An 11,578-nucleotide genomic window follows, 5' to 3' on the forward strand; every position below is an offset into this window, starting at 1 on the left:
GGGGCTCTGGGGAGCTGCACCCCCCCCAGCTCAGGCCGTGCCCCCCCCTCCATCCCCTGCAGAGCTGGCCAGGATGTACAGAAACGAAGGGAACGAGTACTTCAGGGAGAAGGACTACAGGAGAGCTGTCATCGCCTACACCGAGGGGCTGAAGAAGAAGAGCGGGGAGGCCGAGCTGGACGCGGTGCTGCACACCAACCGAGGGGCCGCACAGTTTTACCTGGGTAAGGGGAGCTGGGAAGGGGGCTCTGCCCTCCAGAAGTGCTTTTCCCTCCCCGTTTTGGATTTTCTTTTTCTGTACTTTTTTTTTTTTTTTGGTGTGTGTGTGATACAGCATACTAAATAGCTTATTCATGATAAAAAGACACCTTGAACCCTGAAGACCTGGCTTGCTTCAGAGCACAGCTGCGTGCAGGGTTTGTGCTTTGTTCGGTGTAACTATTACCTGCTTTGGCTCCAGGAGAGGGCAAAGCCAGCAGTTTTTGGTGCTGAACAGATTCACAGGGTGTCTGGAACTACAGGGGCCTCAAAAATCTGTTGAAGCAACATACTCAATCGTTCTTTCCTGGCCATGTCCTCCTCAAGCTACCACCCATCCTACCAACAGCATCCATGCAGCAGGGAGGGTGTTGTTGGCCTTTTAACACTGTTGTGTGTTGCAGTTGGGAGATGGTTTGCTCGCAATCGTGTTACTTAGCTCTCACCTGTATGATTGATTCCTGTCCTTTCACTTGCTCTTAGTTTGCTCTTTCTTCCTCCACTCGCCTTACAGTGCTTGTAGAAACAGCGAATTATAGAGTCTCCACGTAAGCTGTTTTGTCACCTTGGGATCTGGTTCGATTTTAAATATAAATGAAAGGTTCTGAGCAGTTTTGTTTGCTTTATAGGTAACTACCGTTCTGCTCTCAACGATGCCATCCAAGCAACAAAGCTAAAGCCCACCCATCTCAAAGCAATCATAAGAGGTAAGAGTTAAAGCACGTGTTGCTGCGTGGAGCACAAGGAACATCATTTCAAAACAGCTTTGCGCATGTTAGTTTTACTTATTATGCTGTTATTGTTACAGCTCCTGTAACAGGCTGTTGTTAGGTATGGCTTCCTTTTGCTGCATGTTTCTGTGTGTTAAAAAGCAGTGTTTATAAACCTGAAATTACTATGATTGGGTATCATACTTTGTTTCCAGCCAGCATTCATTTCAGAAAAGTAAAGCTGTTACTGTAAGAAATCTCCTCTCTTGTTTTGTTATTGCCGTTTCTCCCCAAAACAGAGCTCTGTGTCTTGCTATGGATTTTAAGTCAAAACACTATCCTCTTGCTCATTGCTTTTCAGCTTCTAGATCTGTCAAAGAGGCATTGGACCTGTTTCTGTAGAGCACAGCATAGCTTTTGCTGTTTTCCACAATACTGGTTTTTTGGGGGTTGTTTTTTTTCCCCAGCATTTCTCACTCCATGAAAATCGCCACTTTATTTTTCCTTATAAGACAAATACTGAAATGTTAATTATAATGATAAAATTTTGCTTGTAACAGACGCTCCTAGCATCATTCTGCTGATTTCTGTGACTAGATGAGCAAGTGATACAAGAACTGCTGAAAAATTTTTGGATTTTCTTCTCAGCTGACCTGCTGGAAGTCTACGATTGAACATGACCACGCAAGACAACAGTGTGTGCTGCTGTGTGTGCCTCTTGAAAGCACTAGGGCTGATGCTGTCTTTACAACCACCACTTTGTGTAGTAGTTGTATGCTGACTCGAATCTTAAAATCTTAATCCTTCCAGGAGCTCTCTGTCACATGGAGCTAAAGAATTTCTCTGAAGCGATAGCATGGTGTGAGGAGGGCTTGCGAATAGATTCAAAAGAGAAGAAGCTTGTGGAAATGAGAGCTAAAGCTGACAAATTAAAGGTAAATATTAAGGCAGTCTAGCGTCTACGATGCTTGTTGCCTGCTTTGTGTCAAGAAGCACTTTGGGATCCGTGGTTGAAGAGCGCTCCATACAAGTTTCTGTGTAGTGTAATATCCCCAAACAAAATCGAGTGCTGGTTTTGCATAGTGTGTGTTGTTGAGATGCACAGGGGAAGGAGCTGGAGGGGACCTTTCTGGAGATCTGAACCGATTTCTCCGCTCGTTGGCAGAGTAGAGCAGTGGTGGGCATTGACTTGCTGTGCGTGACCACGGTGCAACTTTTTCTTACATGTAGCGAGCTGAGGAGCGGGATGCAAGGAGAGCAAAGGTGATGGAGAAGAAAGAACAGTGTCAAAAGGAAATTTTGCTTGCAGCAATAAAGGTGTGTCCGTGGTGAGGGGGTTGGTTTTACATGGTTTGTTTGGGGTTTGTTTTTTTTTTAAGAGCTCTCTTGTTTGTTTCTAAGAGGTCGTTCTCATACACAGGCATTTGAGAGCTAGAGCCAAAACATTGAGTTAAAACTGTGATTCTCCTTATCTGCATGGCTCTAGCCCCAGCTCCCAAGTTTCCATATTTCAGGTAGCAACTAATGCAAAATACAACCCCAGTGTTAGGCGATCTGAGCATCCAGGAGAGTGCTCTGGCTACTGGGCTGTAGCATCACAGTGCCCCAATCAACCTTGGTTCCTTTGCTGCTGATGGGCATTACTTCAGTGGAAGGATAGAAGATATCCATACAGTAGGGTAGAGGAGAGAATCGCTTCTGGATCCTCTCCTTCCTCAGCAAATGTTTGGATTGATGTTAAAATATTTTGTGCTATTACATCAGTCCAATCTCCTCTTCTGCAGTTGTCTTTCCAAAGAAACGAGTGAGCTTTCTTCAGTTTTCTGAAAGAGTGGATGTTCTCAGGAGCTGGTGTGTGAAGTTGCACCCTGAAGTTATGCCTGTTAGGTCCCAAAGAGCAGGATTGCAGATGCATGCCCTTCCCCATGTTTTCTCAGGCTCTTCTCTCAGCATGCTGGCTCCTCTGGATTCCCACCTCTCCTCATCCGTTTTATGAGGAGGCTGGGTGACTGGCTGAGGTTCTGGATTCTGCTGGGAAGACCAGTCACCTGAGTCTGATACTGTAGGAGGGCTTTTGATGGCATGTTTAAGAGTTGACTCATTAATAAGAATGACACAATTTGTCCTTTTACTGACTGCTAATTTTTTGCTTTTATTCTCCCCACCATACCTGTTTGGGTTTTGATTGGGGTTTGGTTTTGTTTGATTTTTGGTTGGTTTGTTTGTTTTTTTTTCTTCTTCCTTCCTCTCCTCCAGGAAAGAAATATCAAGCTGGTTCTTGAACCTTCAAATGAAGAAGAGGAAATATCAGATGGCCTGGCTCAGATAACCTTAGATGGGTTCCACTCTGACAATGCCACGGGAGCCAAGGTGCACTTAGATGCTGATGGCAACCTAAACTGGCCTGTCCTCTTTCTGTACCCTGAGCATGAGCAAACAGACTTCATTGCGGCTTTTCACGAGAATTCCAGGTAAATGCACCGTCAGCAGCGTTCTTGCACAAAGGAGATATTGGAGTCGATGAGAACAGACAGCAAGTGAAACACTGCCAGGCTAATGAAGTAGTTCCAGATTTCTCATAGCTGACCTTGCTTTTGAGCGGGAGGTTGCAGTAGATGACCTCCTGAGGTCCTTTCCAACCTGAATTATTCTGTGATTTGCAAATGCAGCTTTAAAACATGAGGGGCAAAATCTATGAGGGCGCAGAGAAACATGTCGTATCTAGCCAGTGTGATTAAAGGGGCTTGCGGTGCAGCCTTAGACCGGTGGCCGGTAATACCTGTGATGCATCCCATGCATGGATTTCGGAGGTTCATTTAAGGTGCTGTTTCAAAGCCCTCCAAATATGTGGGTCTTGGAAAGCAGATTAAACTTGGAAATTATAAAAAGTTTCCAAAAGGGACCTCTCGTAACCACCAGTGGCCCCATAGTTTCCTTAGGGCAGGCCTGACTGAAGTGCTGCAGACCTTTCAGACTGTAAGCCAAGTGACTGGCAAAGTGAGAATTCCACTTTTCCTGGTGTAAACTTCAGTTTCTGGTCTTGCAAAGTTAAATAAACTTGGAATTTGTAACCTTTTTTATTTTTGTGTGGGGATAAGCATCTTTAAGTTTAGGACTTAAAATTACAGCGCAAGCAGACTAGTAAAGTTCTGGTTCTTGTACGGTAGAGTTCGCTATGCCTTTTCATGATCAAAGGAAATTAAAATAGGTTCTTAGAACAAATTGGCCGCCAAGACCCCTGAAGTACCAAAATAAACAAGCCTCTGACCCACTAGGATATTCTCAGCACTCCGATCTGGTGAAGTGTGGTGCTGATGGGACCGTGTAGAAGGAAAATCAATGTTAAACAAAATGCAGGGTGTTTATTTTGAGATCTTTTTCAGCGCGAAAATGAAAAGTTAAAAATAATTTGTTGTTGCGCTGCTCAAGTTTGAAACCAATAGCACGAGTTACAGCAGGGCCTTGGTCTCATTGGGAAAGCGATGAGTTTGAAGGGAAGAAACTATTAGTGATCTGAACTTACCTTCAAGTCTGCTGTCTAATTTGCTAATGTATTTTTACCATCCTTCAAACGCAACTGTACAAATTATTGAAGCTGAACACTTTGTCTAAGCTAACCAAGTGTATTTTGGCCTTTAGGTTTATTGATCATTTAATGGTGATGTTTGCTGAGTTACCTCCTTGGGATTTAGAAAGAAAATACCTTCCCAGCAATCTTGAGGTGAGAAGTTTGACTTTTCTTCTATTTCAGGGTTGTTGTGTTGTGGGTTTTTTTCTGGAGTGAGAAAATACAGAGCTTTGAGTGTATGAAAGCAATGGCATTGTTACCTGTTTACCATACATGGATGCAATATCAGGCTCTGGAGAGCTGCATTCATTTATAAACTCAAACATTTCCCAGATGTGCTGACATGGACACAGCATTCATTAACGAAAATGAAAGTTCTTTTGTCTTCCACTTAGGTTGTATTTGATAGAAGATATTTAAAGATATTTCTTAGATTTCCATCCTTGTAATGATAATTGAGACCATCAAGCTGGTAGACTGTGTGTTTTGGTTTTTTTTAACTGCATTGTGGAGTTCCTTGGTACAAATGAGAAAATACTCTTTAAAAAAGAGGTTATTTTCAGAACTAACTGGAGGTTAGCACGTAATCCCATCAAGACAATATATGTCTATTAAGGTGGGATACGAGTTGGTTGTGGCTGCAACAGATTGTGGGAATTTTTCAGAAGTTGTACACAGAAGGATACAGATGTTTATTTTTCGTTTTCCGCTTCAGCATCACACGTGCGAGGGAGCAGCCGGGTCCAAAAGGACAGTGGCTGTGTACTGTCCCAGGTTTTTAAAACTGGGATTATAGCTCTGTGTGTATGTACAGTCTAACGCACAGTTGCTGGATTTGAATCTCTTAAATCTACTCTATTTTGTTCAAATATCTTTAAACCTACTCAGTTTAGCTCATACTATTGCTACCTTTCACCTGTTAGTAAGCAGCCCGTAGATTTGGATTGCTTCTCCGTAAAGCACCAGAACAGCCAGTATGTTTTGCCTTCCTGCGGCCACCACCATAAGAAGCTAAACTGGTTTATACAGGGAAGACTTGGAACTCACACAAAACATTTTCTACACTGCTAAAGTTAGCATCCGACACAGTCGGTTCAAGCTACAGAAGGTTGATAAACCTCTAGTTGATACGTGATGTGCTGTTACTGGACTGTCAACAGCTTAGTAGTTTGCCTTCATGTACCTTAGGTATTTAATCACCCTCCAAAATTTTCTTCAGCTCTATTTTGAAGACGAAGAAAGAGCAGAAATGTATGAGCTGAACCCAGAACACACGTTGCTACAAGTGCTGCAGCACGAAAGGTGAGGCTGTACCGGTCCGTGTCCAGAGAGCACAAAGGCAAAAAGTATAAGCTTTGGGCTTTAAGTGCAGTTTCTTCTCTAATAGTCCTAACTCTTGGACCTTTAATAGTCCTAACTCTTCTCTGACTTAATAGTCCTAACTCTTGAAGGTGTAAAGCAGTGGGACTGGATGGATTTTGTGCCTGGCTTTAGTGACTTACGTTTGGTTTATTTTTTCCCCCCCTAAAATGATCAACTCTTTCCAGGAGTGGATGGAGATGGGAAGGGGAATTGGGCTCCACACAAGCAGCAGCACAAAAGGGCTGTTTCAGACCCCATCTACACAGTACTACTTTAAAAAAAAAATAAAAAGCAGCAACATATAAAGAGAGCGTGTTGAAGGTTAACAATGCTCTTGCTGTTAATAACTCTGCATGAGCAGCCCCCAACGCAGCACGGTTTCACTCTGAAACTGGCTTTAAAGTGTTGTGCAGTTTATTTAGAGAGAAGAATTTGCTGTTTGGAAAGCCAAAAAGTTATTGTAAAGCCTGTGCTGTTCACTTGCATAGCTGGAGAAAGGCTGCTGCCCGGCGCCGGAGGCTGGGTCTGTCGGAGGGGGAGCAGAGCTCGGGGCCCACCGCTGCGGGCTGCCTCTGAGCATCACTTCTTACGGCTCGGCACCACGTGTGAGCCCTCCGATTTCAGGCTGTAAGGGCAGTTGCAAAAGAAACCTCCTTCCGGAGGGAGAATAACAGCCGTTTTAATTAGAAGTAGCTGTTAGGAGAGTTGATTCATAAAACACTCCGCCTCGAATGTGTGTAGCCCTGGCTCCGAGAGGCTCTGCTAATCAGCGAAAAAGCTTGTCATCGGCCTCTGGGAGGTCAGTCTTTGTTGAGGTGGGTGGAAGTCACTCACTTTGCCTGACACTTGGCTGGCTACAAGGCAGCCAAAGGACTCCTTTTAATCTTTGCAGGTATTTTGTAAAGGCCGGGACTCCAACAGTTTTGGCATTTGTAAAGCGTTCTCCTTTCTCTAAGAAGTACTTCTCTGGCAAGAAGGTGCATCGACTGTAACGAGCAAGAGGGCAGCAAGAGGAATCCTGTGCAAGAGGCTGCTGTTCGTTATCCTAGCCACAGACTGCAAACTTCTGCTTGAACGAAGTACCATGCACACTTCAGGGGAGAAAGAATCTTGGCACACGGGGAAACTTCCAGAAAAGCAGCGTAGGAGAATGAAGGGCTTACAAGAGGAGATTATTTGTTTAAAAAGAAATCCAGCTGACTCGCAGGTCTCCTCTGTGATAGGCTGCATGTGGTTTTGAAATAAACCTTGAAGCAGTGCCAAACACCGGCTGCAGTTGAAGCAACAGCAGCTGGGAACGTACTTAGTTACCTGCGAAAAATCACCGATTTCCTTGGAGGTGGGCTGCAGTTGCTGGGGTTTAACAGCAGTGGTCTGGGGAGATACCCGCCGGTTGCAGCGGGATGGATGCAGTCAGATTCCTGCCTGGGATTAAGCAGCTGATGTTTTTTCATCACTTACCTCTGCTGCTGGCCAGGGTAAAGCAGAGCTCTTTGCTCGGAGGGGTGTGCTTTACTGACCCTTTTGCTACCTTACTGATTGTCCTACAGAACCTTGGGAATAAACATGTCTATTTTAAGTAGACTGACTTCTGCCTAATAAATGAGACGATAATTTTTCTCACCTCGTGATATACTACAAGGGAATGACAAACAGTAATTCTAAACCCAAACATAACAACCTTATCCATTACACTAACTGGTACGGCCAACTTAGAGGGTCTTCTGCGCTTCTGTATTAGCTTTCAGCATTTAATTAAAAGCAATTCTAAATCTCTCATTTCTTTCTCTTCTGCGGTCCCTCAGCGACTGCAGAAATACAGTGCAGTTTTAGACACATCTAGCGCACGGGGCATTAAAAAGCTGTTCAGCCATAACACTTCTCCTTAGAGCACGGAGGATTTTTCTTGCTCCAGAGCTGCATTCAGACAGCTCTAAATAAAGCATTTCCATTTCACTATTCCTAAATTTCTGCACCATGCACAAATACAGTTAAAAGTATCTCCATCTGAGGATGCTGGCATTTAATCTCCAAAGCTCAAGGTTACTTTACAGCAAGACAGCCATCCCAGAGCCTTGGTTCTGGCCGGCCAGCCCTCGCCTCGCCGTGTCCTGCTCTCACAGGGCAGAGAGATGGGCAGCCAAGTAGTACAAGCTCAAGCCGTTGCATGCGATGCAGGAGAGGTTGCAGAGAGAGGAAAGAGCGCGGTAGAGGGTGAGCTGCCGGGACAGCTGCTTGTAGCTGAGGTTGGAGACACACAACTGCTCGCAGGACTTGCTGGTAAAGAGCCCGACCTCCTGGCCGAGGCCGTGGCTACGCTCGATGAGATGCATGTCTGCCACGATGTCGGAGGTGACCTGCCCGAACCACTGCGTGTTCAGCACAGAAGCAGCGATGCAAACGAAGAAGATGATGATCTGCAGGGGAGCAACACCCGCCGTGAACATCTCGCACAGGTGGTGGATTAAATTTCTCCCCCAGCCCCTCCTGCAGACAAGGCTCGCTGCAATCTGGATGCTAACCGGTTTCTTTTAACCACAGCCACATGTGGACCTCATCATCGTTTGCAAACCAGCCTCAGTGGAGCAGAGCGGAGTAGGACCCCACGGAGGAAGGGATTTGGGCTAGGGCCAGCTCACATTTTAAAGCGGGAAGCTACCTGGGTCGTTTGTTCATCACTGAGCAGCTCGCTGGGGTGGTACATAGCAAAAAGAGTCAGGTTGAGGAAGGCACAAGCGGAGCCAATGTGGAAGTAATAGGGGAAGAGCTCGCGCTGGATGAAGCCGTAGGTGTGGCGAGGGAGGCGGCTGCCCATCACGAACCCTGCAAGGGGGGAGAGCAGGTAAGTCCTGGGGCAAAGCCCCCTCCCCTGGGCAGAGAGCCACGGCGGTGTGCACGGACCGCAACCTACCAGCCACGAAGGTCACCCAGATCTGCATTCCCCAGGAGGTGGAGAGGAAAACCAGGTGCAGCAGTTTGATGGCGTTGGAAGGCTCTGTGTCGGTCGGTATGCTGTCCTGGCCAGGCATGGGTCCCTTCATGTCAGCCAGGCCACCCTTAAATTCGGCGCTGAGCTGCTGTTACTGCCGTCACCTTGCTGGATGCAGGGCAAACGCAGTTTAGCTTCACAAGCCCGCTTATTCGGGAAGAGCTTTGGAGCTGGCACAGCCCCTTCCCAGCCCCACCACCACGCTGCAAACCCAGTTCTCAAACCCTTTATATCTTAGGGACGGGGCGCTGTGTCAGCACCTGGTAACCGACCCTTTTGGGTGGACTTTTGGCAAAGTCCAGCCAAAGCCCGAGCTGACCCCTGGCAGCAGGAACAAGCAGAAAATCAATAAAAAGGGGAAAAGGAAGAGCCCTGACAAATACGCCTGCCCATGCCGTGGCCATCAAAAAGGTCTCTCGGCCAGGGAAAAGTCCCCCCTGTTTAAAAACAGCAACAGCTTCTGCAGAGTTTAACCAAAAAACCTGGGGGCTGGAAGAAGCAGGGCTGGTTCCCGGGCTCACCCCGCTGCCCCAAACCCCACGCTGGCACAAGCCTGAGAGCACGGGCAGCAGCGGGTAGAAAGAGGCTTTGGAGGAGCTGCCTGCTCCCCTACAAGGAGCGCTTTGGAAATTAATTAAAACAGAGCTTCTGGGAGCAGCCCATCAATTCTGCTGCCTGCTTTATTCCTCCTCCTCCTCCTCCCCTTGGCCAGCCGCCTCAGGGCATGAATTACAGCAGGGATGGCCTTGAGAGAGGCGCTGCCATCTAATTACATCCTGCTCCCCCTGCAAAATAGATAAATATACGCTATGTTTTTATATATCGATTCCACGTATTTATTTAGGCACCTATAAAATCAGGTCCTTGAAGCCTTTTCATGATGGTAGAATCACATACTGGAGAAGGCACTCGGATCCCACCTGGAGTGCTGGCCTGTAAATCCCCAGCTGTCTTCATGGCCTTTTCTCTCCCGAAAGCTTCTTGGCATTTCTGGGATGCTTCCCTGCTCCATCCTCCGGCAGCCCTGTCCACTGCACGATGGCAGGAGCATCCGTGGTCCTTCGGTGAAGCTTCGTTCCCTGCATCATCCTGTGCAGGAAGGCAGCGATGGGCGCTGCGGGCAGCCGGCACGGAGCCCTGCCGCTCCCAGGGTCCCACATTTGCCTCTCCAAATCATTTGCCTCCGTGCAGGAATTAGCAGCCGAGAGCAGCGAGGCTCCTGGGTGTTTTTGTGCAAAGAAGCCGCAACCGGGAGGGTTTTTCAAAGCAGGGAGTAACACCCTGCAGGGATTTGGGTTTTTTAAGGGAAAAGGTAAATAACGATTGATTACCAAATTGGCCCTAGAGTGGTGCATTTGGTGGGAAGAGCAAATAGGGGGCTCTGGGAAAGGCTGATAAGGGCAGGCTGCTCCCAACAGGCTCCGATGCACCCAGCAGTGGGTCCCTCCTTCCCTGGGAGCTGGCTATGGGACGAGGGGGTTGGAGATGGGTGCTCCAGGGATGCTCCAACCACCCGGTCCCGCTGTCCACGCTCCCCTGTGCCTGAGGGCCAGCAGACGCTGCAGGACTGCAGATTTCTCCCAAACGCGCATAAACCACGAGATGCTTCACACCATTGCAGCTCTTTGCCGTGCCCCCAAGTCGTTCCCTGCATCCCCAGGGACCCGGCCAGGTCAGGGCAAGGGCTGACCGTGGCCTCGCAACGGGGAAAAGCACAATACTTAAGGAGAAAGAGAGGTCAGTCAAAGTTTAATGTTCAGGCGAATACATCATTCTCCCCACTTAATCAAGCAGCAGCAATTTCTAACGATAAGTAGAAAGGATGGCTCGCATCCCGGTGATAAAAAGGCAGGATTGCTCCGAGTTTCAGGAGATAAGAGGGCTCTATAAAAATTGAATGTTTTGTACCATGTTCAGCTTGAGACGGCTTTATCTTGTGGTGATAGCGCGGCCGGGGGAGGTCGGGGCAGTGCCATGCCAGGCCTTGCACGGAGATGTTTATGATCGGAGATACGGCAGGGATGGGGAGTTTACGGCCGCAGCCAGCGCCAGGAGTGGGAGCCGCTGGCTGGCGTCCATGGGAGAGGGGCAGGCAGCTCCTTCTGCTTATAAACCAGGTGGGGAATTTGGGTGGCAAAGCACCTTTCTAGGGACCGGGTGTTGCAGAGAGGCAGAAAACACCTTGAGGTGCCTGGAAAAGACCATGTACTCATTTCTGGTACCCCATGGCCGCATCTTACCCTGAGCATGGCATCACCATCACTTGCTCATGGTTAAGCTCTGCCAAAACCCGCACAGGGGCTCTGTTAGCAAAGGCGAGGGCACGGCTGCCACCCCGGGGCCGCGTTAAACTTGCTGTGCCCAAAGTCCTACGTGCCCAAGGGTTCCCGGGGCCCGTTCCCTTCCCAGCAGGCAGCAAGCCTTTCAGAAACCTCAGTGCCATCAGAAAACCTCTGGCTATGTGACCCAGGAAAGCCTGGGAGGGGGCTCTCAGCTGGCCTGTGGCTGAGGGCAGAGGTCCCCTGGGGTGTGACTGATGAGCAGCAGTGCCACCGACACCCGTGCTGCATTTCGGTGGCTTTCCAGGAACACGCCAGGGAGAAGCAGGTTGACAGCAAGGTCTTTGCGATGGTCCTAACCCCGTCCTCTGCTGCTGTGGGCATCTGCACAACAGCTCCGAGCTGCCATCAA

The 11,578-nt window shown here is 48.0% G+C and overlaps 3 protein-coding genes across 3 annotated transcripts in view; 1 reads left to right on the forward strand and 2 right to left on the reverse strand.

Annotated features, from left to right (window-relative positions):
* Positions 1-58: 58 nt before the first annotated feature.
* TTC4 (tetratricopeptide repeat domain 4) lies at positions 59-7,159 on the forward strand (the record flags this gene model as incomplete). The annotated part of the gene is made up of 8 exons (XM_009700052.1): positions 59-224; positions 888-965; positions 1,779-1,903; positions 2,199-2,285; positions 3,225-3,439; positions 4,608-4,689; positions 5,756-5,838; positions 6,791-7,159. Coding segments are annotated over 8 exons (936 nt in total), but the record flags the coding sequence as incomplete, so codon positions are not given.
* An 856-nt stretch (positions 7,160-8,015) lies between these two features.
* TMEM205 (transmembrane protein 205) lies at positions 8,016-8,939 on the reverse strand. The gene is made up of 3 exons (XM_009700053.1): positions 8,810-8,939; positions 8,558-8,721; positions 8,016-8,315 (listed from the first exon to the last, which is right to left on the reverse strand). Exons 1-3 carry the CDS (start codon positions 8,937-8,939, stop codon positions 8,016-8,018), a joined length of 594 nt encoding a protein of 197 aa, XP_009698355.1.
* A 2,438-nt stretch (positions 8,940-11,377) lies between these two features.
* Positions 11,378-11,578, reverse strand: part of ACOT11 (acyl-CoA thioesterase 11) — a gene marked incomplete at its 5' end in the record, with an annotated part of 3,988 nt that continues 3,787 nt past the window's right edge. Inside the window, one exon of the mRNA XM_009700054.1 lies at positions 11,378-11,522. Coding sequence (XP_009698356.1) covers positions 11,378-11,522 — 145 coding nt within the window. The remainder of the gene's footprint in view (positions 11,523-11,578) is intronic.

The sequence above is a fragment of the Cariama cristata genome, unplaced genomic scaffold (assembly GCF_000690535.1).
Source record: "Cariama cristata isolate BGI_N322 unplaced genomic scaffold, ASM69053v1 scaffold21415, whole genome shotgun sequence".
Lineage (NCBI taxonomy): Eukaryota > Metazoa > Chordata > Aves > Cariamiformes > Cariamidae > Cariama > Cariama cristata.